Source organism: Motacilla alba, chromosome 6 (assembly GCF_015832195.1).
Source record: "Motacilla alba alba isolate MOTALB_02 chromosome 6, Motacilla_alba_V1.0_pri, whole genome shotgun sequence".
Classification (NCBI taxonomy): domain Eukaryota; kingdom Metazoa; phylum Chordata; class Aves; order Passeriformes; family Motacillidae; genus Motacilla; species Motacilla alba.
This window is the reverse complement of record NC_052021.1, coordinates 23,463,335-23,489,080: the sequence shown is the minus strand read 5'-3', so window position 1 is coordinate 23,489,080 and position 25,746 is coordinate 23,463,335. Positions and strand designations below refer to the sequence as shown.

Sequence of the window (25,746 nt, the reverse complement as noted above, 5' to 3'; positions counted from 1 at the left end):
ATGCACCCACACAAGTACTAAATGCACCTTGGGGCAGAAATGGGGACTTTTGAACCAGGGATGTTTCTAACCTGGAGAATGCCTCCAGCCACAGCCTCCTGCAATCCACCTTTCCCATTTGCCAGGGCTGCATGTGTTGTCCTACGCTGGGAGACCAGCATGTGCTGCAAATCTCAGCAGCCCAAGCTGGGTCCTGCTGCAGGGTTTCTTGCCCCCTACCCACCCCACCTCCTCCCCACCGGGAGAAGATGCTGCTGGGGAAATTCAGAGCCCAGAACCAGCTGCCTGGCACTTTGTGAGCTGGTAAACAGCCCCCGGCACGGCTGCTCCCTGCTCTGGGAGTGGGCAGAGGCACTGCTGAATCACCCGGCTGGTATTTCTATCCTGACAGCTGCTCCGGGGCTGTGCTGCTGCACCCAAACCCCTGGCTCCACCAGAAAGCTTCACCTGGGCCACTGGCTCCAGCTCCCTGAGGCAAAGGGGGTCTGCCAGGGAGGAACTGGTGACGATGGAAAGAATGAAGGTTTTTCATTCCCACGCCATTTCTTGGGTACACCGTGAAGCAGATGTGCAGCTTGCTGAGGGCACTGGGCAGAGCAAGCCTGAGACTTTCCATTGCACAAACTCATTTTGGGGGGCACAGCCACCCCCACAGCACTTGGCCAACCCAGCTGCGCCATAGGGCTCAGCTCAGAAGCCCTCCAAATTTGAGAGGCTTGTCTTTGCACCAGGCACCGGCTGACCCTGGACTGTGCCGGAGACTGACGGCCAGCCCAGGAGGAGCAGGAGACGCTTGGAATACCTGCGGGCTCTGCACCGGGCGTGGGGCCAGGAGAGCTGAGTAAGCACAGACCTCAGGACACAGCTGTTTGCCGGTCGAAAACAAATCGAGCAAGAAGCCGGCAGCCTGTGACCCCCCCGGCACAGAGACTGCAGTGCTTGCACCACCGTCGCGACGGCCCCGCAGCGGGCACCCGTCCCATCTGATAAAAACAGATCTGTGCTGCAAGGATGGGGGGAACCAGCTCTGATGAAGAGGAAACTCATCCTGGCCTTCCCAGGCTGCCAACTGTGGGATGCTGTGGGGCCTGCCTGAGCCAGGGGCTGCCTGTCTGCCCCCACTCCCGCCCTGGCTTTTCCTATATAAACTAAAGAAAAAAGAAAACAGCACCAAAAGCCTCCCTGCGATGTGCTGCACAGGTGGTGACGGGGGCCAGGAAGCAGCAGCCTTCGAGGAGAACCACTCATTCAGGACAGCAAAGGAGTTTATTCACTGGAGCTGGGCTGTGCCCCAGATCCCTGCCAAGCTCTGCCAGGAGCAGGTCAGGCTGGGATGAGCCCAGCCAGGGCATGCAGAGAACCAGAGGAAATATGGCTGGGGAGCCCTGGCAGTGCAGAGCAGGAACTCAGAACCACTGACTCACTTTCCCAAGTGGTGAGGGGTGTCCAGGGAGCCCGAATCTCCCATCGCTCGGCAGAACAGCCTCATGCTGGCAGTGGAGCCACTCATTTTGCTTCTCTCCAGGCTTCCTGCCCCAGGAAGCTTTTGATGACAGTGTAACACAGAGGCTTAACTGCACCTTAGCTTTCCTTAGCCTCCAGTTAGGCAGGCAAAGCTCTGAGAGCAGGCTGCCAGCAAGCATCAAGACACAATTCCCTCCTCCTCCATCTTCAGCCAACACCCAGCCACAGGGTTGTACAAACATGCAATGATACATGGCAGGAAGATCACACCACTGCTCTCAGATGATGAGTTTGCATCATTGCAGAGCTGAAAAGTCCTTTGGGAACACCGAGGAGATGCTGCAGTACCCACTGCTCCCAGGAGACCCCCTGTCGTGCCCAGGGGACACTTGCTGAGCCACCACACTGTGCTCTTCACCTGTCCCCAGGCAACACAACCCCAGCCCACCAGGACACCTGCCGGGTCCTTGCCCTCAGAACCAGCTTCAGTGGCCAAAAACATTCCGTGCAAGCAGCTCCACACGGCCACGGACTCCAGCAAAAACAGACTTCAAGGAGCATTGGCAGCCACACCTAGAGCACACTGTAAGCTTCAGAACACCGAGCACCAGATTGACACTAATTTGCTGTAAAACCTGCTGCATTATTGCAACTCAGTTTGGAAATGACATATCCATGACTCCCAATACAACAACCTCTTATAGCTGGGAATGGGTGGGGTTTGGTATTCCAGTGCTGGAGATGCACAGCTGCCCATGCCTTCACACCTCCAGCATTTTACACAGTGTGCATTTGGAGAAGAGCTCTCTTTGGGACACACTTGCTTCCTACACAGGGAAGGATGTGAGGATCAAGCACCTTTCTAAAGCTCCAAAGCTGGAGCTTTGGGAGTCCTCTGCCTGCCCTAAGAGGCAGCAGCCAGTGTATATCCAAGGAGCTCACATGCCCCATATCCTGCCCTGAGTCACTCCTTCTCCCCATACCACTTGTCCCTTGGCTGCAGATCTAAAATCGTAAAGCACTGTAAGCCATTAACAGTCCTGCTCCTCAGGCACTCGTGAGCTGAAGAGACATGGTTTGTGCCCCATTTATTTATTGTCTCTAAATGCCCAAAAAACCTCCAGGAGTCATAAGAAGCACAGCACTGCTTCTTCCTGACTTTTTAAAATTAGACATATCAGCTTGGCTTACTGGTACTTACCTCCATGTCCAGAGGATTGCCCTGCCGTGAGTGGGATGGCTGGAAAGCAAATATGGAGATTCCTTATGCCAAATAAATGTTGGCAAAGAGTCCCCCACTGGCACAGGACTATCTCCAGGACTTACAGCAGTAAACCCCATTCCTTACACACTGATGTGATTTTTTTTAGCTTCCTCTGTGGTGTGAGGAACAAAACCAGGTGCCAATATGTACAGAATTCCTGGGGGTGGCACTGGGGATCTTTAATTATCTTCTCAAAAGATACACGTGGTCAGTGTACACAACTGGAAGTGACCAGCTCCCACGAAGCCAGGCTCTAGGGCACGTGCAGCCTCTCTGTCACCACTCATCCAGGTCTCCAGGCTCCAGACATCCAGGAATGAGGTCTCTTGAATCCAAATCAAAGTCCTTCATTTTTAAGAGTACCCTAAGAAGTCCTTCATTTTTAAGAGCACCCTAAGAACCAAACTGAAGAGCTGTCCTTATCTGCTGTTCTGAGGAAAGAGAAAGGCTGTGATGGGCAAAGGAGTGAGATTCTTCCAAACCCTGTAATGTAAGAGTGCTCTCCTCAAATGTGCAGTTAAATGCTGGCATAAGCACCACTTCCCCTGCACTGCAGCCAGCCAGTGCCAACATACCTCCAGGTAGAATAACCAAACAAATCCACAAACTACAGACAGATCTTGTTCTTAGCTCACAAAATGATACACATACACATGGACAAGTTATCAGAAAAGGCATTATATTTTGGTTTCCACCTTAGTTAAAACTGATTTTGGTTTTCAATCAATCAGATCTGAGTATGTCCAAGTTCTGGTTTCAATGGTTTTTTCCCCATAACAGTAATGATCTTGACGACCATAATTATAAAAGGAACGGGGAGAAATCCCGACAACAAGTTACATAGTCTGAACTGTGCTCTCTTCCACATGAGCACTCTAGGGAATGTTAGTTTCAGTTCTTCTTTTTTTCTTTTTTTTCTTCCTTCAGGTTGTTACTAACAAAAATCTCTACTGTTTATTAAAGCAAAGCTACAGTAAATTTTCTTGCAGTCTTACAGCAGGTTTTCATATTACCAGTAGGACTCGCATGCATGGATTGCAGTCACACACACACGCTCACAGACATTATACAGTAGCCAGTTGCCACCATAAAAAAAAAAAAGAAAAGAAAGAAAACAGACATTCATTTCTTTAAGTGGTCATCATTAGAATCGCACCAAATTTTTGGATTAAAAAAAAATACTGCGCAGGTCTTCCACATCTACAAGGTACATCATCCCTTTCGCAATGGACGGAGCTCTCGTCTCCATTTGTTCAACATGCATCACTAAAGCTTGAAGGCACGCTGGCCAAGGAGAGCCCTGTTCTTTTGTCATCTGAACTCCAGTGTGCTGCTATCGGGGTGCAAAAAAAGGACAAAAATAAAGCCAAGCCCTTTTGCAGCACACCGGGAAAAGGTCATTCGGAGACCACAGTACTTGGAAGGCAGCCCAGCTGCCTGGATTCTACTGCTAACTGTGCTCTTGGAGGCATTGAAGGAACACACTTGTGTTTAAAAATGACACATAAAGGCAAATTTCTGCAAACCCTTTCTTTTCAAACTGCCTAAGGTACACTAACACTCCTTCTAGAAGAAACTGGTCCTTCAGTCACCAGCTTCAAGTGGGAAACTTCCTACTTTTCCTACCTGCTATATTAAACACTGAAGCACCAGAGATTATAGGGCTGATGTGTTTGGGCATTCACCAGCTTCAGGGAACTTAACATCAGGAAAAGAAAAAAAAAAAAAAAAAAAGGAAAAAAGATGAAAAGAAATCCCCAATGCCTCAAGAGCACTATATCAAACCAGAACTCTTGGGCTACTGACTGCCGGCACTGTCAGAAGCTGCTTGCTTCTGGGAAGACACCTGGAGGTTGAAGCCTTATGGTGATCTGGTATCCTCCCAGGGTGAGATTTGCTGAGTTTTACTGATTGCAAGATAAAGCAGTGTTTCGGAAAACTAAAACCAACAAACTCATAATAACCATCACCAAAATCACCGTTGGAAAAATTCCATTCTTTAGAAGGTCTCATTGAGAAACATCAGTCCCTGCTGCACAGAGCAGGGCAAATACGATTAACAAAACCCAGAGTGACACGTCCCCCACAAGCTGGGCCTTCGAGGTCTAGTCCCCATATTATATTGGAGGGGAGAAAGAAAAATAAACAAAAAAAAGAAGGTTGTATCACCTTTTCCTCCTGTTGAAGTTTTAATCCTCTTATTCCATTTTTATTTTTTTCCCCCGATTCTCCCTTCCACTCTGCCACCTTAGCTGGGGGAGTTATTGGTACAAGAGTTTGGAGAGTCCTGCTCATTTATTGTGTTCAAGAGTACACACACTGGCTGCCGGGGCAGGTGGTGGTGGCCGTGCTCACGGTGCTGCTCCTCCGTGGCACTGAAAAGCCCTTCCTCCTCGTCCCCATGGGGACGGCCGCTGCAGCTGTCACAGAAGTCCAGGGGCCCGTCCAGAGCGTCATCGATGAGCCCGTCAAACTCCTTGAGGTCGTCGTCGTGATGACCCCGGTTGCATACACAGACTTCTATGCCTGAGTCACCGGTGAAACGGCGCTGCCTGCCCGGGGTCTTGTCCTTGGCGTCGGGAATGGCGCTGCTCTGCTCTAAGCTCTCAGAGCTGTAACCTTTCAGCAGTTCCTCCTTGCACTCTGTATCCTTATCAGGACCGGCCCTCTCCACTAGCTCGGCTCCTGTGCTGGTACTGCCGGGCTCGACGCTTTGCATTTTGGCGACGGCTCTCTCGCCCAGCACGGTGGGGGAGGGCTCGGGGTCGCCGCGGCCGGGCGCCCCGGTGCTGTCAGTACTGCTGTTATTGCTGCTGGGTGCTGCAGAGCTGCTCTGTGCTGGCTGCAGGGTCCTGGGCGTGTCCGGGACTGTGCTACTGCTGCCTGCTGGGACACACTGCTGATGTAAGGCACTGTACGGGGGCGGGGGGGTCGGCGGTCGGTTCACCACTTCCTCATAGGGAGGTAGCAAATAGTTTGGCAAAAACCCTAGAAGTGGGAGGCAAGGAGGAGAAGTTATTTCAGGAGCAGTTTATCTCAGGAAACAAGTCACTAATACAGGTCAGTATGGCATTTATCAACTACCAGCACCTTCCCACTGAACAGCACAGCAGGCTCTACAAAGGGGTGCCAGAACTTGTCCCAGGTGAGACGTGTCACGTTTTGGAGAAGCAGCAAACACGGCAGAGGAGGGCACAGGAGGAGATGGACACAATTAGGAACAGCAGCCTGATCTCCTGGCTCTCTCTATACTTATCAGGCAAACCTCCCTGGACCATGTACCCCAATACAGCCCCATAAACCACACTAGGGAATGGCCTGTGTTGGCTGGAGGGAAAACTCCCCAGCCCTCTCCAACACTGTCTTCTCAGCCAAATTTCCACTTTCAAGAGCAAAGATTTCATCTCACAAAGCATTATGCAAATATGAAGAGACACGGGCAGTTAAAAGGAACTTGAAGATCCTGGCTTCTGGTTGCTGTTTTAATGCTGGATTCAATTCTTCTGGTGCAGTCAGAATAAATTGGCAGTACTGGCAAAAGAGTTTGGCTTATTGTACTTACAGCTTTTTAAACTCATGAAAAATTTTGTTTATTTCTTAAGAGGCAACAAAATAGTCTATATAGACAGAATGTACTTAAACAGTGGAAACATTTAAGGATAGCACTGCAATTTTCCATGTGCAATTGCATATCCCTGGGGCTGGGGAGGAAAAGGCTGCTGGGGATGATTTCTGAGGTGACTGCCAGAGTTTAACAAGAAAAGCAAGTTCATACATTCAATTCAACAGTCTGTCAGAAGAAAACTCAGCTGTAGTACCTCCCATCAGAAGGAGACTTGCTGTTCTAGCACAGCACTGCAGAACACAAGGAGAGCACAAAGTGATTGTACTTTGCCCGAGTTGTGGGCAACAGCTCCTTCATGCAAAGTCCTAGGGCTGCTCACCAGCAGCGTGGCCTGGGAACCACAGCACAGGGTGGGAGCCAGCAGAGTCTCTGCTGAGACTCCCCTTTCTCCCAGTCTGTGGGACCAAATTTTGTGAAGCCACTTCCCACACCTCAGTCCCACGAGCATCAAGTCCAGGCTGGAAAGGAGGAACATCCGCCAAGTCCTGAATGAGGTATGTAAAGAACTTTTGCAGAAAAACACCCAGGGAATCACTACACTCTCAGGGGTGGGTGTGAAGGTGCTGTAGTTGGTGTGGTTCAACTCCAGACTCAAGGGGTTTCAAACACATCCAACATCGTCTCCTCTCTGCACAACATGGTTAGGCAGCAAAGCTCCCACAGCCTCTTGCTGAGCCCAATTGCTGCTCCCTCCCTCCACCCAACACGGGAAACTCGCTGCTGCCGTGCTCCCCAGGTCTCCAGGCAGAGCAGTGTGAGTACATACGGAAATAAAAGGGCAGGGCTGAGTAGTTATGGGCCTCCCGGTAGGCGATCAGGTTGATCTCGTGCTGCCGCTGCTGGGCCTGGAGGCGGTGCTTGGTGCGGCGGTGATGGCAAACACAACAGCAGCTGAGGATGATGATGATGGTCCACACCAGCCAAAACCCTGCAGCAGAGGAGAGTGTTAGCCATTGTGTGAGAGCTGCATCCAAATGCAGGAAACCCCAAGAGGCCAATGGAGAAGATCAGCTGAAAGCCTGGATCTGAACCTGCACTGCTCTAAAGGCAGAAATAAGTGTTAGGCCAGGAAGCATCAACACTGCCCTTCCTGCCTGTGTGGGACACTGTGACTCCAACAGCCTTGCCAGAAATGGATAACTCTGAATGCACTTTGGTAGAATGTGGATCATGTTCAATAGGTACAAGTCTGGAGAAGAACCAAATATGGAGACAGGGCTCCCCCCTCCATTGCTCCTACCCATTGGTTACCGTTTCCTCTAGCCAAAAAAGAGCAGAGCTGTGAATAGTATTGAGCTTGCCTCCCACAGTCACTTTGGTTTGAAAATAACAATCAAGACACAAAAGACACTCTGCAGATTGACCACAGAAGAAGAGAAAAACCCCAAGCACTATGTTTTGCTTTTGTTTGCGCTGCTCTTTAATTTCCAGCCCAAATCCTTCATTGTTATGTTTAACAAAAACAGGCTCTTTTTTCATAAATGTCTCAAAATATTTTTAAAACTTATTTTTGTATTCAATGTCTTAAATTATCCAAAATTAAATTAAACTAGCCTCCCTCTCTGAATCCTCAAGAAACCTAACTTCTGCTCTGTTTGTGGTCATGACTGGTTGCTGTGCACTGCTGTACCATATGTACACTACTCCTTAAAAGGGAATTTTAAAACACCACTTCCTGAATTTTACCCATGCCCTCCAACATGTGGAATAGCTCTCCCTTTCCACAAATTTCTCACTTGCATGCACTACAAAATGTTTCCAAGACACACTTCAAAAAACTGGAACATTCACTCCAGATTAGGCTTTTGTCTCCTGAAACTGCAGCCTGCAGCTCAACCTACCCCCTGTGTCGACCTACCCCCTGTGTCTGTAAGCTTTATCTTTTTTAAGCTATGTTTTTGTATATAAAGATACTGGGAGAGCTTTTCCTTTAGAAACACATAGGCTAGGCAGCCACTTCTCACTAGAGATCACAACACTGGTTTTCTTTCTGTAACACCTCTGCCGCTCTTCACTATTCCCAAGCAGTCAAAAGGGAGATTACTAATGCCACAGCCCACTTTCAGGTTGGCCAGTCCATTCTGTGGTATCAAACTGCTCTTCCCTCTCCACTAAAATCCTCTAGTTATGCCTTGACGTTTTCAGCATCCCCTGTGGTGTTTGCTGTATTTTCTCTGCTAAGAGGTAGGTGGGGAAAGGTGAACAGTTTAGGAATTTGAAGAATGAAAAGAGTATTGCTCTGGCTCAGGACAAAGGGCAATTGTATCATCCATCTCAGAGACCTGCACTGGGTTGTTTGTAGGGGAACTGGATGTGCCATATCGTGTCTCCAAGCATTCTGAGTGGGGACTTTCACCTCCCTGTGTCGTAACCCAAATTCCTCATGTATTTTGGCACAGCAAACTGAAATCTCTCTCCTGCCTTGTGCAATCTATTTCCCTAATCAACTGGAACCTGCCTAACCACCAAACTTATCAAACCTGCCATCAAATGAAGGTGTTACATATTCCCCCACCCCCTTTTTTTTTCTTGGCTGGAAATGAAGGTTCCTGGGTAGTTTCTCTGGCCAGCCTGCTCAGCTGTACCACACTGACCAGAGAAGAGACTGTGATCTTCACTCCAGAGAAGCTAAGGACAAAGTACTCAAGATGCTCTCTACACTTCCCAAACCAAAATGAGAATGTGGCCACTGACCTCCGAATACCCTCATACCCTCCGGTTTCTAAAAAAAGCCTTTTTATATAAACTAAAAGAATTGGTCCAGACCACCCTTCACTCCAAAGCCAAACATTTGCAACAATTTCTGTAGCCTCTATCACTACCAAAATCTTGGTACACACAAATGCAATACTACTTCAATTGTCTCACAGTTTGAAGACTCTCACCAATAAATACACTTTATTTCTCACTAAGAGAAGGTCCCTTGGCTCTTGCTTGCTGAGGAAGCAAGAATACACTCATTAAAACCAGGTCATTGGCACAGCATGCCACCATGCACTGAGGCAGGCCTGCAGTTCATCTTCTAAGTACTCCTTATTTTCAAAGAGCAGTCCATGATCATGGGTCCAATAACAATGGAAAATTACACCCAGCTATCCAGGGATTTAAGCTGCAGTTATGAAAACAGATGCTTTTTAACACATTTGATCAAGTCCTTTCCCAAAGAGTCTAGATACAATTGTAGCAAGCAGCACTTAATTAGTTAAGATGTCCTGGAGAACTGCCACTGTTAAGCAATCTCAGCTGCAGCAGCCAAATATTTCTGCAGGGAATAACTGCTCCCACCCAAGCCTGCATCCAGAAGATTAAAAAAGTATTTCTTTAGAAAACTTCTCTACCCATTCCAAAAAAAAGTCCCAAACTGCACACAAACTGATGCACGAGCTCAGAGTAGGGGTCAGAGTAAGCTCAGCCATTCCTGCGAAGGGGTGTGGCAATTCTGTTAACACGTAGCAACGACATACAACAGCTTAGGACAATAAATTAATGTTGGAGCCTACTGAAACCGCAGGTGGCATTCAAGTAAACACACCACAATTCAGTGGATTGCAATTTGGCCTCGGTGCCAGGAACAACACCTTCATTCTCCTGCAAAGGGTCTGTGCAAGCTCGCAAATGTGAGCAGATGAGATCTGTTGTTTTTCATGAGAACTTCCAGAAAAAGAACCCACTAATACCACATTATTGCCTGGTTTCATTAACCGCTGACACTTCCTAGAGCTTCTAGGAATTACTCAACCCCTGACTCAGCATGAGCCTGGATGGAGGACTCAGCACCAGCCTGGAGGACTTGCCTGGATGATCACAGGAAATCAGGAGCATGTGCCCACCAGAGTCATGTGCTGGCCTGGCTTCTGGCATCCTCTCTAATGGCTGGGTCCCCACCTTAGCACCCAACAGCACATCTGCACCGCAGGGCTGGAAAGCCCCCAGTACATCGGAAGCAACAGTATGGGACACCCATGGGAGCTGAGGCACATGAGGGGCTCTCTGGTTGTCACTTGGGCAGAGGTACCAGTACTGGGAGTTCAGGGCCTCCATAAAAGGCTCTACAACACTCCCTTGCCAGGAGTTAGGGCACAGCTGCAGTTTTGGCTGCAGAACAGAAAAATTGCAAAAGCCTAGAAAATATATAGTATGGTCATTTATTTGGAATAAAGTTATGCTCCAAGGCCAAGTGCAATTGTAAATATTATGTCTAAAAGTATGGAGTGAACAGTGAAGATGTTCATGACTGAGCTGTGCATTTGTACACCTGGTGAGGCTTGGCTTCAAACCAGCAGCAGGGAGGTAAGCCGAGCAGACCACTGGCCCGTGCAGCCAGCAGCTCATTTGGCAGGAGGGGAATTGCAAATTTACCCAAAGACAACATAACATGAGCAGGAAACGCAGGGGCCAAGCACAGCAGCAGCACACACTAACACCTCCTTCAGGGTAAAACCAGGTACCAATTCTGCCTTGTACTGAAAATGGGCAAGATGTACGGAAGCAACTAAAGTTTGGCATCAAAAAGCCTCTAAAAGCCAAGTAAAACTGAGCTTCTGGTTGTCTTCAAAAAGCCTTCACTGTTGCCAAACACCTTCCTCTTGCTCTTCAAGATGTTTTTTCTTCCCAAATGGATATGAGCTGTTTTTCACCAGCATTGTAGTGAGCTACTGCTGCACTCACTGGAAAAGGAAAAATGGTTGGGAGACACATTCTGAGCCAAATTTGCCATTAAATGTCTGATTTGAGAGTATTTTCCACAGCCACCTGGCAGTGACCACTGGGAACAAAAGCTTGTGGCAATCTTAGGACAACACGACAGATAAAAAACAAACAGTGACTTTGGAAATACAACTTCTGATGGACAGCCAGAGCAGAAGCAAAGTACCAGTCTGGAGCAAAACAAGCACCAAGAGACCACTAGACTTGAAGGCAATTTCAGTCTTGCTCTTGGTTTATGGAAGAGTCAGAAGTTACAGCACTCTCCAGCCCAACTGAGTCCTGAGAAACACTGCTATATTTTTTCTTGAATTCACTGGTGATGCCTACAGGTGGATAGCGATGGAAGCAAAGGGGCAACAGACACAGCGAAGGGGTTGATTATCGCCAAGAGATTTCCTTGCCAGAGCACCAAAACCTTTCATGAAAGTAAAAGAATCAGCACCAATCTCTAAGCTCAGAGCTGTAAGCCTGACATGAGCAGGAAGCTCAGGAAGTCAGAATGGAAGCTGCAAAAACACCTGGGAATAGAATTAGGTCCTGTGAAAGCCATCTCTCACAACCAGAGGAAGTACTATAGAAAGAGATGGCAGCTGCTACATTTACAGCATTCTTGGGAAAGGGAGCCCCATCACAAGGTCATACACCAGAGATGTTTCCTACAAGCTGTGAAAGAACATGCTTAATGCTTCAAGAAAACCCCTTCTAGGACACTAACCATGGTTTGGATCAAACTTTAAAATAAGTAAGAATAAAACAGTTTAATAATTAAAAAAACAGAGCACTCTTTCCTCATAAAAAAGAAGGGAGCAATGTTTGCTTTGATGCTGTACTGTATTTGCTGCCTGGGATGTTGCCATCAGCAATGCCGTTGAGGGAAGTTCCTTTTATCCTGTGCAAAATGGAAAATGTTTTCTGGAGCATTGCAAGGGTATGAACAGAGAAATTTGCCCTCAAGTTCATGGTAAACTTGGGCAAATGCCATGGCTCTGTTGGCAGGAAATCCCCTAAAAGCAAGCCAAAACATACTGCAAAGTGCCTTTGTGTCTGCCCAACAAGCATCTGGGTAATAGCTTTGGCTCCATGAGAGCTGGTTCTGAACAGAAGGAGAAGTGGGACAATTTCATTGACTAAGAAATGTCCCAAATGGTGGCCTCACAGTCAGTCATGGCTGGGAAAAAATAGTCTTCCACAGGGCCAACACTATAATCAAAAAAGAGAAGAGAAATTTACTTGGTACCACAACCTGGATGCCCTCGGTTTTAATCGTGTCCTTTGGCAGAGGGGTCACATCATCTCCTGCCACTGCAGGCAAAAGCCTGTACGAGCCAACACTGCTGCTCAAGAATGCCAGATGAAGGATCCAGGCCATAGGCGCATGAACACTTTAAGAAGGAATAAAAGAAGCCGCTGAATGACGCGATCCTCTCCTGCCTGTCTCAACCATACCTCCTGCTGCTTCCTCCACCTCTCCTTGTGCCGGCACAAAGTTGTGCGCAACTGTGGCTTGAACTGGTTTGAGGGAACCAAAGCAGGTTGAAACTCGTTTGGCAAACATAGCAGCAGCAGCAAGAGAAAGACTGTGACTTTCAGTGACAGTTTTATGTTAGTTTAAGTCATTGGAACTGCAGTCCCAGCCTGACCTCACTGCAGGAAAAAGTTACTGAATATTTGTAGAGTACAATGGCAAAAGAAAAAAGCTGAAGACATCTCCAACTCCTGCTCGCTTGCTCCCAAACTGGTAACAAAAGGAGACACACGTTAACTGCAACCGGCTTCTAGTTTTCAGAATAGTGTCCACTATATATGGTACACCCACTGCAATGAGATAAGATGGAAAAACACAAGTTGCAGAAAAACCCTTTGCCCATCGTGCAATGAGAGTCAACGTGAGGCAGTAAATCTGCAGCAGACACTGCTTTTATGCCTCTCTCCTAGGGAGGGAGCCTTCCAAGGGCAATTGCTCCCATGCTCCAGATGACATATTTTTAAGTCCAGTCCCTCCCAAGAGATCTATGTTGGTAAAATGCATGTTGAACAATAGTCTAACAAAGACCAGAGTGGAATATCCAGCTGAGACCATGTCCTGAACATCTGGGAAGAACAGATCTAGGTACCTGGTGACAAGCTGGGACGGAGGTATGTAGGGCAGGGGGTGAAACAACACTCTCTTGCCTTTCCAGGCTGTTTAGCACAGCACAGGTGGAAGCAGCCCCATAGGGCAAAAGTCAGTATCTGCACAGCCAAGATATGCCAGACAGCTTGCCTTCTGCTTTGGATCTGAAAATTTTACTGAGCCAGACCAAAACAAACTTAAGGTGATTTGGCTGTCTGGATTAGGCTACAAGAAGTCCAAGTAAATCAGGAAATAACTCCCTCAGTGACCCTATTTATTATGAGTTTCTGTGTGGTTGTGACATCTGTTGTTGCCGTATACTGTTGGTGAGGCTTTGTCATGGCAGAGTTATTGCTGCAGCACAGCTGAGGAGGAACAGCCCAAGGGGAAGTTTGAGACACCTAGGAAAGAGAAGTGAGTACAAACACGTAGAAGGCTGGGTGAAAGGCAAGGAGGAGCAAAAATCTTTCTTTGAAAGAGGATGTGGGATAAGACAACATGGGGTAAGGATGAAAACATGGGACTGGTGCATTGTTTGACTGAGTGTTTTGGAGACTGCAGCAAATTCTTGGACATGAATTCCTATTATAAAGCTGACCTCCTGGAATATGTACGTGGTACAGCAGTTGCTTTAGTTTTAGCAACTAACCGGATCCTTGCCAGAATTTTCTGGCAGCATGCTTTTTGGGAAAAGAGCTGTCTAGCGATTCCAAGGGGAAGCGTGCAGAAATGAGCAGAATGTTCAAAATCAGCAAAAACATTGACTGTTCTGCTTGCAAACAGAACATTTTTTCCTGTACAACCCTTCCACTAGGACCTAAACAGTCAAGATCTTTTTTCTCTTCTTTCTTTCAGAAACAGAGGGGCTCAGTATCACTGCTAAAAAAGACAACGAAACAAAACAGGCACAAGCAGTATATGAACGCTCACTCATTACCAGTGCTGGGTTGCTGTACAGCACCTACGTGACCCAAGACCAGCTAAGTCCTCCAACTTCTAAATCATACAACTTTTTGCAAGCAGTGAGCAGCTGTCTGTACCCATGCTCCATGATTCCTGAAGCACAGTGTACTATTTTTCCAACCACACAATGAAATGTACTTTCTACAGCTTTGTTTGCTGTGTTTAGAGCCTCTGGAATAATTTGATGATTCCAAAGGCAAGGAGAGACACAAGGATGGATGGCAGCAGACCTGGATTTAGTGTTCAATCCACATTATACTCTTAAACCAGGGAAAATCCAGAACCTCTGAGCCTTACTTCTTAGCCTGCAAAACACAGGAACTGCATTCCTCGATTACCTTCTCTCCTGTATTTTGAAAAGTGGTATTTTGGAATGTCTAAGCAATAAGACACCTGTCAGGCCTGGAAAAAGGCCAACATTGGAAAACTCCCGCAAGTCACAATCACATCATAGAGACCTGAATAAAAACTGCTAGGATGCAAAATCCAGTGGCTGCTGCCATTCTCCCCCTTGGGGACCATGAGTTCTCTGGGGAGTCCAATTAAATTGTTCAATGAAAATGCTGACCCAGCTCATCCACCACTCAAACATCTTTTCCTATGTGAGGAAACACAACAGTAAAGTACATTTTTCCATTTTATTTTTTATTATTATGTTCCAATAAAATAAAGACATAACGCAGCTTTTGCCTCACCAGGTTACCAGCTACCAAGCTTAAGAACTAATTAGACCTTTACGTAGTTATTAGGCTTATCTCTATAAATCTGAATATAGTTTTATTATTTGGCAACACAGCACTGTTTTTATTTTTTTTAATAAGAGGTGGGTGGGGAATATGAACTGGGCTTTTATCTAATTTTAAACATAGGCAATCCACCTGCTTGGCATATCATATTCTCCATTCCTTCACTCCACCCCTAAACAAAATAATACCTTGATTTTACATCCTATTCCGCTACCCTCAATGACTGGTTTAAAATTACCACAATCTTACTTGCTGCCTAGAATTGCTGAGATCAGCCATTTTCAAAGACAAACTTCCCTCAAATTCTGTAACAGGGAAAAAGGTCCTTTTTACAGGAAAAATTCCAAGTGGCCACAAAACAGGATCATGTTTCAGAACACATGTCCAGCAAAGACTGACTAGTTTTCTTTTCCATTTCAAATGCCACCCTCCTCTGCTTCTTCTTCCCACAAAGCTGTGGTGGTAGATAAATCCAGGATTTAATTCAACAGGACTAGCAAGAAGGTCTATTTTCAGGCACACAAAAAGTCTGAAACACACACTGGTGGTCTGAGAAGGTCAAGAGAAGCAAAAGCTTCTCAAAAGCTACGTCAGTACATGCATATGCCGGTTAAAATCAAAACAGAACAACCATGAAGCCATACTTAAAAGGTGCTGCTATGTTAACTGTTCATTAACCAGAAGTTATTATTAACTTTTAAAAAGCTGATCTATTCCCAAGCATGTAAAGCTGCTGCTCTCCACTGCTCATATTAAGACTACTTACATTTACTATCACCACTTTTCACCTTGAAGGCCTTCAGAGTGCCTCAGCACATATACCTATCAAAGACACTCCACAACTCCTGAGCAGCAGCTAAGCTCACAAGCCCTAGAATATGGGTTTACATTTAAAGGACATGCTCCCTCCCTGTGACTCCCTCCCATCCAAAGGAAACTTTTTTCCTACCATTCATAATGGCAAAGCAAGCCTTGAAAACATTAACTGATTTTATATCATTGTTGGATGTTTGCTTGAATTTGCAAAAAGCCTAGAAAACAGGTTTCATGTTTGAATTACTCCCCTCATTTTGGTGTGGTACACAATGCTCCCTGTGAGGCAGAAGGAATGTGAACCCACAGAAACCTATCTCCCCCGAGGAACCATCCAGCAGTGTGTGTGACCAACATGTTTATTCCATGATCTCACTGTGACCTGTAAGTCTGCTCTAAAAAGAAGCCTTTAATATTCTGTCTCCTCCTAACAAAATCTGGTTTTGTCTTCCATGAACTTTTATGATACAGCCAGGCACTGCCAAGTATAAGCCTGTGCCATACTGAGAGCACAAAGACAACTAAACCATCCCATTAAAATGACAGGGGGCTATTGCTTGGACCAGACTGTTTGCATGCAATCCAACTAAGCCTCTCTTTCAAGATGTTCATGGGAGAAACGTGGTGACCGTGCCACCAGCTCCACTGTGCAGCTGCACTCCACGCTGCTGCTCAATTTAGATCCCGCTTGCTAAGGAGCCTGTAAGCCTTTGCACACATGCATGTGCCTCTAGATTCCCACCCACACAAATGCAAAACCGGGTTTGACCTTCCCCACTCTGCTCTGTCCAGGCATCCCCCTCTAGCCTGAAAAAATTCCTGCCATCTGTTCTGCCTGTGCTGCTGACTGCTACAATCTGATCCAGGCACTCCAAGGCTCCCATATAGTCATGTCCGTTTCTCAGCCTGCTACGGTCCCTGGAGCTGCCCCATGGCTCCCTATCCTGAATTGTTTCTTGAACTATTTGGACATTTTGGAAAATAAGTCTGCTGTAAAAGGTCTGCAACACATTCAAATCCTGCCATTAATATCAACACAGCCAGCTACTGGAGTCTGAGCACAGTGTGTCTTGAAGATGCTTACTACAGAGTTCTGTTCAGTTTATAACCACATTCCCCATACTTCATTGGGTAATTTGAGAAGTAAAAGCATGTTTTTAGACTGAAGGATGAAGTGTCAGCTATTCCTGTCCTTGGATCCAGGTTAAGCGACAGTCTTTGTGTGTTTAAAGACTTTGTATGTATAACACATTTCCACACACAAGCTTCTTTGGGAAAGTGAAACTGTGGGCACAACACAGGAATTAAGTAGAAATCATAGTTGCATAAAAACTGGAAGATACCATTGGGTGTGGTAAGAAAGTATCTCCAGTCTCTAATGTAGGGGTACAATGTTCAGAGCACCACATTTCCAAACTCCAGGAGCAGAGATGCCCTCCCAGCCTAGGCTCAGGGGAGTACAACAGCACAACATCAATGTTCACCCTTTTCTGTTCCTCCTAGAGAAAGAAGATACCATCAGACTGAACAAGCCTAAGTTTTCCTTTAAAATTCAGCATTTATCACTTTCTTATGCTTTCAACTTCCCATTTTTCCATATATCTTAATCAAGTTTTGCTGACCACCTGCTTTGACCTGCCTGCTGCCATCTAAGGGGACTCAGCAGGTACGGTCACTCAACCATTTGCTGGAAACTTCGGTATTTTTAAATCTCACATTTTGGGAAAAAGGAGATAAGAAGGATTACAATGGGCAATGTGTGATCCTCACAGTACAACATTTAGCCACTGCACACCCACAGGATTTACCCAAGACTCTCTCTACACAAGGACTCCAAATGGTCCTGAAGAGAATAAGCACACTGGCCACCCTCCTTGAAAGGACATCTTTAAAAAGATATACCAGATTCAAACTGCTTGTTCTTGCAAAGAACAAAACCAATACGATAAAAGACATTTATTTAATTCCCTGTTAGAGTGTGTCAAGCTCTAGTGTTGGGTGTATGGCATTTCTCTCTCAAGCTGGTTTCCTTACTCCTGCATGATGTCATCTTGAGTACCCAAATCAGTGAGAAGGGCAAACCACACTGGCAAGATGACCCATTACTCCTAAGAAAGCACCCACTGTGACAACCCTATTTCCTTGTCATATCACATCAGCTCTGGATTGTGCCGCAGTGAAATGCAATGGCAATGCACAACAAGGGCTGAATACAAAACCCCACAGGACACAAGCCAGACCTGTAGTATGGTACAAGAGCCATGCAGATTAGGAAGGGAAGCCATACAAAATGGAAGGACTTACACCAGAGTTCATAGTAGTAGTTGCAACACTGGGATTGTCCACAACAGTGGCCCGTTTCACATATGTAACTTTGATTGTTGACACCCATGCAGGTTTCCTTGTCCTAAAATTAAACAGACACACTTTTAAGATGCTTTGTCAGTATCTTTTGTAAATGTTTTACTTGATGATCTGCAAGCATTTGAAAAGTACAAGTTATGGTCTTTGGAAACCCTAAAATACATAAGGAGGTTAAAAGACATCTAAGGACCACCAAATAACAAAGGATCATGCAGAAGAAAATCCCCATATCTCCAAAACCCATGAATTCACTGTTTTAGCATCTAGTCAGCGCTGCTGTCTCATTATCCCTCTCCTTTTCCATTAAAAGTTACCACATTTTGGGAGCCAGGCATTCTCTTAGAAGAAGAGATGACATTTGTTCCACACTGTACACAATATCACTGTATTACTGGGGCTGAATGCCAAGTGGAGGAAAAGCATTCATAAAGAGAACATCATAATTTGAGAAAAGACTGCTTGGATTCATTTAGATCTAAGTGATAATTACAATATGTTCCTGCAAGATTCCTATCTAAAATGATTTCTTCATAATTAGCCATGTGCTTTATGGAAGATCAGCATTCCTGTAAAACTTCTTCCTGGAATAGAAAGTAGAGCAGAAGCAGAGCCAAATCAGCTGTAGCATATCACCCAGCAGCTCCCCAAGACACCTAACATGGAGAAGGTCTATGCTGTGAGGTCTCAGTTCCCCACATGGCGCACCACTTCTCCCAAGTCAGTGTTTTCCTGCTAGTCTGAAAACAAAAGCATTTTACAGGCTGTGGTTTGTACACCCTCTAATAGGTTTTGGAGCAACCTGGGAGTTCAAAGAACACTATGGAATTTAAGAAACAAAAAAAAGTGTTAATTAATTAATTAATTAATTAATTAATTTTAAAAATTAATTAAAACCACTGTAACAAAGTTTTTATTTTCACTTTCTTTCACTTGAAATTTATTTTAAGGAAACAAAAATGTGGGCAGGCTTATACTGAAAGCTGTGTTGAAAAAAATAATTTTGGAAGTACCAAATACAAAAACCACTAAAGCACAACAAAACCCCACCAGTAGGTGACAGGGATGCACGTTTGTGGATCCCAGCACTGAACTGCACGGTTCTTCTCTTCTATGTGAGTCCACCAGGACCACACTCCTCACAAATTTCTATGGAGCCACCACACATGCAAAATACCAAGTGCATTTCAAATGCTGAACCACCTCATTGAACAAGCGATGTGAGGCAGCAGAGTCAATGCAGAAGAGTCCTGCACTAAGTTTTCAGTGTATTTGGGGATCTGGAAGAGAACCAGCACTTCCTCACCACACCTCCCCAACACAGGTCTCTCACCCTAAGCATCCAAGCTACAGAAGCAACATAACTTCTAAAAACAGAACAACCTCCTGCCATCTGAGGCTCAACAGGAAAGACCCCATGCTGCTTCTTTTCTCCTAAGAAGTCACACCAACTTTTAATCATGTGAGGGCACAATTCAGCAAATGATGTACAACTCAACATATGATGTACTGCCTCCCTTCCTCCCATGGCTATCATGATTTCCACAAAAGACTCTAAAAAGCACCTTTAAAACTCACCCACAGAGGCAACAAATTCGAGGGGCATCTGCCTCTGTTTTTCAGGAAGAGACATACATTTTGCTGGACGGACCAGTCCAACTACTACAGGCAGCTAAAGCAAACATTTGGTTCTTGCCTCAAAATGTTGGCATGCCAACAGCAGAAACACCATTTTCCTATATGGTAAGGACGTGTTTCCATCGCTAACTGGTGGCAACTATTAGGAGACTTTGCTGAGCTAGCACAGCATTTTCTGCTTCAAGCATGCTATTCATTCCACAAATAGTAATTTTAGCCAGCAAAAGAACTAGAACTAGGACACAGCTATCATCTGCTCTTCTTAGTTTATTTACATTTTCCCTCATTTTTGTTGGCTTTGCAGAGCTAATGTAAGTGATGAACAGCATAGGTTTTGGCTCTCATATGAAGAGAATTGAGAAATTAGGATGCCATTGCAAAATTGCAATCCTGTTGATAATGTTCAAGTCAGAGAATGACTAGCTGAGGTTTGTGGTTGTGACACATGAAGATCAATGTGACCCGTTGAACCAGCAAATGAATCACATGGAGCTGGTGAAAAACCAGAGTCTCACAGTGCCATTTTATGATCTTCTCTGCATCACCACACCTGATCCATCCTTGACCACCTCTCATTTACTCCCCAAAAATTTCATCCATTCAGTGTTGCCTGCTTCAAAGAGCAGCAATAAGGAACAATCAGTGTCTTTGGGCAGCAGCAACTCATAACATCTTCAACTATATTTTTTCCCACTTAAAAACCTGCAGCACTCCTGATTTCAGAGACTTTCATCACACCATCCTTTTATTTGAACTCACTGACTCCCTCTTGCCAACTTCATTATATTTGAAATTACTTTTTCACACATGCTTATGTGCAGGGCTGCTCCTTGTTGACCCAGCTGGTGAACATGTGTCAGGACATTCTCAACAGAGGATCCTGAGCAGCTAGGATGGTATTCTGCAGATTCTGCCTGGAGATCGAGTCTCAGGCAACATCCTGCTTCCCATCTAGAGCAGGGTTTAAATCTTACTGTCCAGAGCTTCTTTACACACTGACCAAGACAAATGCTCTTCCCTGCAAATGCACATGTGCTTGTGCCTTCAAGCAGTCCCACAGCTGGCTTTCAGCTCCCACAGTTCAGAACTGCAGGGGTTCTGAAGTCCTTGCAGTGCCACCAGACCACCAGGCACGCTTCTCAAAGTCCAAGCAGCTCATTTTGGAGCCTTTCTGCAGCCCTCTGCCAGCCCAGCCACCAAGAGGCTTTTGGGAACATGGAGCTGTCAGACTTGGGGGCCACATGTCAGACCCAGAACTGTCACCCGTGTTTCCAAAGTTTCACAGAATCAAGGAATCATTTGGTTTGGAAAGGATCCCAGCAGGTCACATGGTCCTACTACTGCTCAGAGCATGACTACCTCTTAACACTGGGTTACACAGCCTGGCACAGGGAAAGAGATAAAATGCAAAGGCAGCAGATCTTCACAAATAGAAGTCTACTAAGGAAAGATTCTGGCACTGGGAGAGCATTGTTTTGGGATATGTTACAGGTGACTCCTTTGGAACAAGTGTTTCAGTCTCCTTTCCTCTCTTAAGTCAAGACTCATTTCTGTGAAAAGCTGGCCCACTGTACAGTTTGCTCCTTTTTTGTAAGTCAAGGAAGAGGTTATGTAGAGGCACCCTGGCCATGACAGAGACCATGACACTCTTTGTTAAAAAATTTTTACCTACCTCCAACCTCTTTGATCTGATTTCACTTTCTATTTAAATCTCAGGCTGCACTTTTCATACCAGCAGCATTTTATTATTCCTACTTCCTTCTCCCATTCATTCTTTGTGTCATAGGCTGCCAAGCTAACTACTTAAGATATATCAGCAACACAGTTATCTAGAGTCTAAATGTCTCCTGGAAACAATATCCCAAGTGCTTGTGCTATGAAAGTGTACTATTCCCTTTTTCACACTAAGAGCCATAGACAAGGCACAGGGCTGAAAGAGTAATTCTATAGATAATGAAAAAATATATGGTGGAAAAAACTCTCATAGAAGCAAAGTTGGAGCACTCATATTTTATTGACTCTCTTTTGTTTTTAATTTCCACTGCAAGCAGCATTTGTAATGGTAATTTTTAGTCACTCTTACCAGCATGGAGTTTTTATTGAACTATTACAGAAGGGTTTTGGAATATTTTTAAGGTAGCCTTAGGAAAACAAGAAAGGGGGGAGGGTTTCTTTCCAAAAGCACTTTCTTCCCCAATAGCCAGTAGCCATTACATTCCAGAGTGGGCTTCCCTGCTGAAGGAGAGTCTCGTTTTCTTGTTGTCCAGGCAAGCAAGCACATCCCTCCCCACCAGCCTTTGTTCAGCTAACTGTAGATGCCTCCAGGCAGGATTACAAAGCAGGATCTACATGGGCCTGCTCTCAAAGAGCATTCAGCTCCATTGGAGCAGAATAGTCTTGTTTCACAACTAAGAAGCCAGAACATGCCATCCATTATCTCCCACCTGCAAAGCCTAGGAGATTCCCAGCTAGTTTCAGGAGATTCACTTTGTCCTGTAAATCAGCATGTAGCCTAGGCTGCATGTTGCATCACTGCCTCCTGCTACCATCCTAAGAGCTGTTCTGAGAAACTGGAATCGCTCAGTCCCTGACACACAAAAATGTTGAGCTTTTGGAAGAATACTCTGCAGACACAGAGCCTGTGTTCCCTCCCAGTGCAGTCCAACAGAAACAATCTGTGACATGTGTTACAGGCTCTTTGTCATGAAACTGGTTTAACTGGGAAGACCTTACCTGGTGCATTTTGAGAGTCTCTTGTATTAAGATGGGGCATTTTAGATTAGTTTTCACATGTCATAAACTTTATAAAATAACAGTGAATAAGATTCTTTTTTTTAACTTTATTTCTTGTTGATATTTGGCATTTGTGATAAACCCACAACCATACTGGCAACTCTGCAACTCTGCCAGTAGTCCACTTTTGCTGTCAAATGCTTTTACAAATAATCTTTAATATATCCAGCAGTGGTAGATGTAAGAACTCAAGGCAGTGCTGTGCTGTATGTTGTCACATCTGAAGCCACAGCAAACAGTAATGTCAGTGCCAAGGAAAAAAGCCAATTATTCTCTTCACCTTCCAGTTAAGTATTAGACCTTTACTGGAGGTCTGTGTGACAAATTAAAGGTCAAAATCTGGGGCACAATCAAGACAAGAGGCATTCATGAAGGTCTGAAGGTTGACTGAGCTGCAAGGAAAGATGGAACAGACCTCCTTACCCTACTTTTGAAAAGGTTTTCAGTAGTAAATGGTTGGGTTTAATAGCTGTAAATCTGTTAGGATTTACTGCGTCTGAAGCCAGTGTTGGAAATGAAGGGAAATAACTGATTGACAGTGGAGTTCCATCACAATAAAAGGATCAAGGCACATCTCTCTTTACTACTCTCAAAAGTCAGCAGTTAACCTGGGCACATACTGTTGCTAAGTCAGAAGGGAGAAAGATGAAGATGAGCAAATTCCAGGCTAGCGTGGCTCTTTTCCAAGCTGAAAATTAATATGTGCAACTGCAGCAACAAACATCACAGCCCACACTCAGAAGTGCATAGTTGGCAGCCAACCACCTACAAAAGTTGACTCCTCAGTTGACATTAATCAGGTAACCAAAACCAGCAGCAGCCACTATCACGAAATCTAATAATCATTTCAGCTTTTTGCTCTGTCTCCTCTTTCCACAGAAATCCAGACTCCATTCCCCTAAATACGAGCACCTTTATATGGCCTCAATGTGTCATTCAAACTGGCGGAGTATCCATTCATCCTAACCTTGGTAATACCCTGGGAAACTCTTGGAAATGTGACTTGCATTTACTTACAGCAGTTTACAGGCCATTCCTGTCTCCTACTATACCCAGGTTTTTTTACCTACTCTAATTCCCTAATTTCTCCAAATTTCACTACAGCATTCGTCAAAGCACTATGCAGCAAATTACTATTTTAACAAGAAAAGATGGAGAATAACAACAGGATGACAGGAGTGAGTAAAGGCCTGAATAAAAGGCATACAGACAGAGGGACTCAGAGAAAAGCCCAGCAACAGGATGAAGGGAGACTGCCAAAATGGCATCTGCTGAAGGGAGAGATACAACTGGTTTTAACAGGACTTGGGCTCAACGTGTGACCACTCCAGACCTTCTGGTTTCACAGCTCTCATAGGGACTTTGGTAATAAGCATCTATTTAATAATAAATCAAAATCCTGACCTAGTTATTTCACTAATCTCATTAATCGCAGGCACCAGTCCCTTGCTCTCAGTACCAAGCCGCACCCATAACAAGCAGGATGGATTTAAGCAAGTGACACTATCCTCAGAAAAATGCATTGAAGTATGTATTTTGAGTACCTCACAACCAATATTTGAACCATATATATTCTTTAAGCATTCAGAGTAACAGAATGGAAGTGGTTGTCAGTATATTAAATATATCAGAAACAACTATTTGATATCGACTATTTACTAGGTCCCACTTGGCTCTTACTCAATCTCACATATCACACTATCTCACTAGTCTTGGTTAGCGAAGTGCATCAGCAACAGCTCATGAGAATGCAAACACAGAACTACCAAAGAAAATGATCTCTGTCTGATAAGGCACTCAAGTGGTAGTAAGTTAAAACTGCTACTGAAAATACTGGCCTGGAATGCCCAATCTTGCCACAGGGTTTACTACAATTCCTGCTGGTTTACCAGCAGCCCCCAAGTTCCTAATCAAAGTTAATCTTAAACAAAAACTCAGTAGATCCTTTCAGAGAAGGACAGCAGGTGGGATCACAGCAAGGACAGGCAGAACTGCTGGGGAACTGTGGATCACCGGGGCAGCTCAGGATCCACAGACACCGGTGTGGCTGAGCCTGCACCAAAAGCCTCCAGACATCTCCTGCCTTCACAAACATTACACCTGCGAGTCCTTTGGAACATAAAAGCAAAAATCCACCATCTGAGCAAGTGCCATGCCTTTGGTGGGTTCAATTTAACAAAAACACGTAAGACTGCTGCAGATGAAAGTGGCTTTGACTGCTGGGAGTTACTGGAACCTCATGTGCCAGGCCCTGCCAGCACAACAGGGGATAGATTCCTGTAAGCCTGCCTTATGACAGCCAGCTGAGGCCAGGAAATAAATCAAGTCTGGACGCTTCTTCTTAAGTCACCCACCACAAATTTTGTTTTGCAGAATGTGGGGAAAAAAAGTGTAGTAAGTGCAAATATGCAAACACTTTAGAAGTATAATAAGTGGGGGAGGAATGATGCCTCTGAGCTGTCTCAGGCACAATAAAGATCTCCAAAATGGGAATTCTAATCCACAACATTTATTGCTTCACTAATGCCAGCATTGGGAGAATTATATTTAGATCACCATGATTAATCAGCCACAGCACACCCATCCTCACCCCCAGCAGATGCAGAACCTCCAAGGTTTTATTAACCTTTATCTGAAGAACAAATTGGTTTGTTGTATCCACTTATCCTGGAGAAATACTCCAACTATCTTTAAAGAGACACTATTCTTTCACAGATCATGGACACTTTGATATATTTCAATAAGACCTGGTTTCATTTTTGTTTACTGCAAGTTTCAATTTCAGATTCTGACAACTATACATTAGTGTTTTAAGCACCATATGTTTACTGCAGTCCTCAGCCCTCTCACATTAAAGATACACAGTTCTAGACTTCTAGGAAATTACAGCTTTGAGGAGGTAATCTTGCATTTTGCTGGTGTTGGTCTAAACCACCAAAAAGAAGACCATGCTGAAAACCTCAAGCAGTTAAAATTAAAACTGAAAGCGTTCAGAATCCAACTTTTTTTTTTTTTCTTTTCCTTTTTTCATTTATACAGTGAACCAGGTGAATGTGTTCGAGCTACCACCTCCAACTTTAGGAGGCAATGCTCACTCAAAACTAAAAGCAGAGATACCTAACAATCATGTTTCCTTGGATGGGAGCTTTAAACACCCACACTGCACTCATGTCAGATAATGCTGACCTAGCTTTTTAGGCATTTAAATATCATCCCCACTGCAACAACAACAACAAAAAAAACCCAAAATCAACCAGAC

General features: G+C 45.0%; 1 protein-coding gene across 7 annotated transcripts in view; it reads right to left on the bottom strand.

Moving 5' to 3' along the window:
• Window positions 1-3,386: 3,386 nt before the first annotated feature.
• WBP1L (WW domain binding protein 1 like) overlaps window positions 3,387-25,746 on the bottom strand; it is a 59,372-nt gene continuing 37,012 nt past the window's right edge. For 5 of the 7 annotated variants that reach the window (XM_038140457.1, XM_038140459.1, XM_038140460.1 and 2 more), the window contains 3 exons: window positions 18,000-18,102; window positions 7,120-7,281; window positions 3,387-5,716 (listed from right to left, as the gene is read on the bottom strand). In XM_038140457.1, the coding sequence (XP_037996385.1) occupies window positions 4,977-5,716; window positions 7,120-7,281; window positions 18,000-18,102 (1,005 nt within the window). In that variant the 3' untranslated portion in view covers window positions 3,387-4,976. The remainder of the gene's footprint in view (window positions 5,717-7,119; window positions 7,282-17,999; window positions 18,103-25,746) is intronic. The other 2 variants (XM_038140454.1, XM_038140455.1) reach the window with 1 other exon arrangement.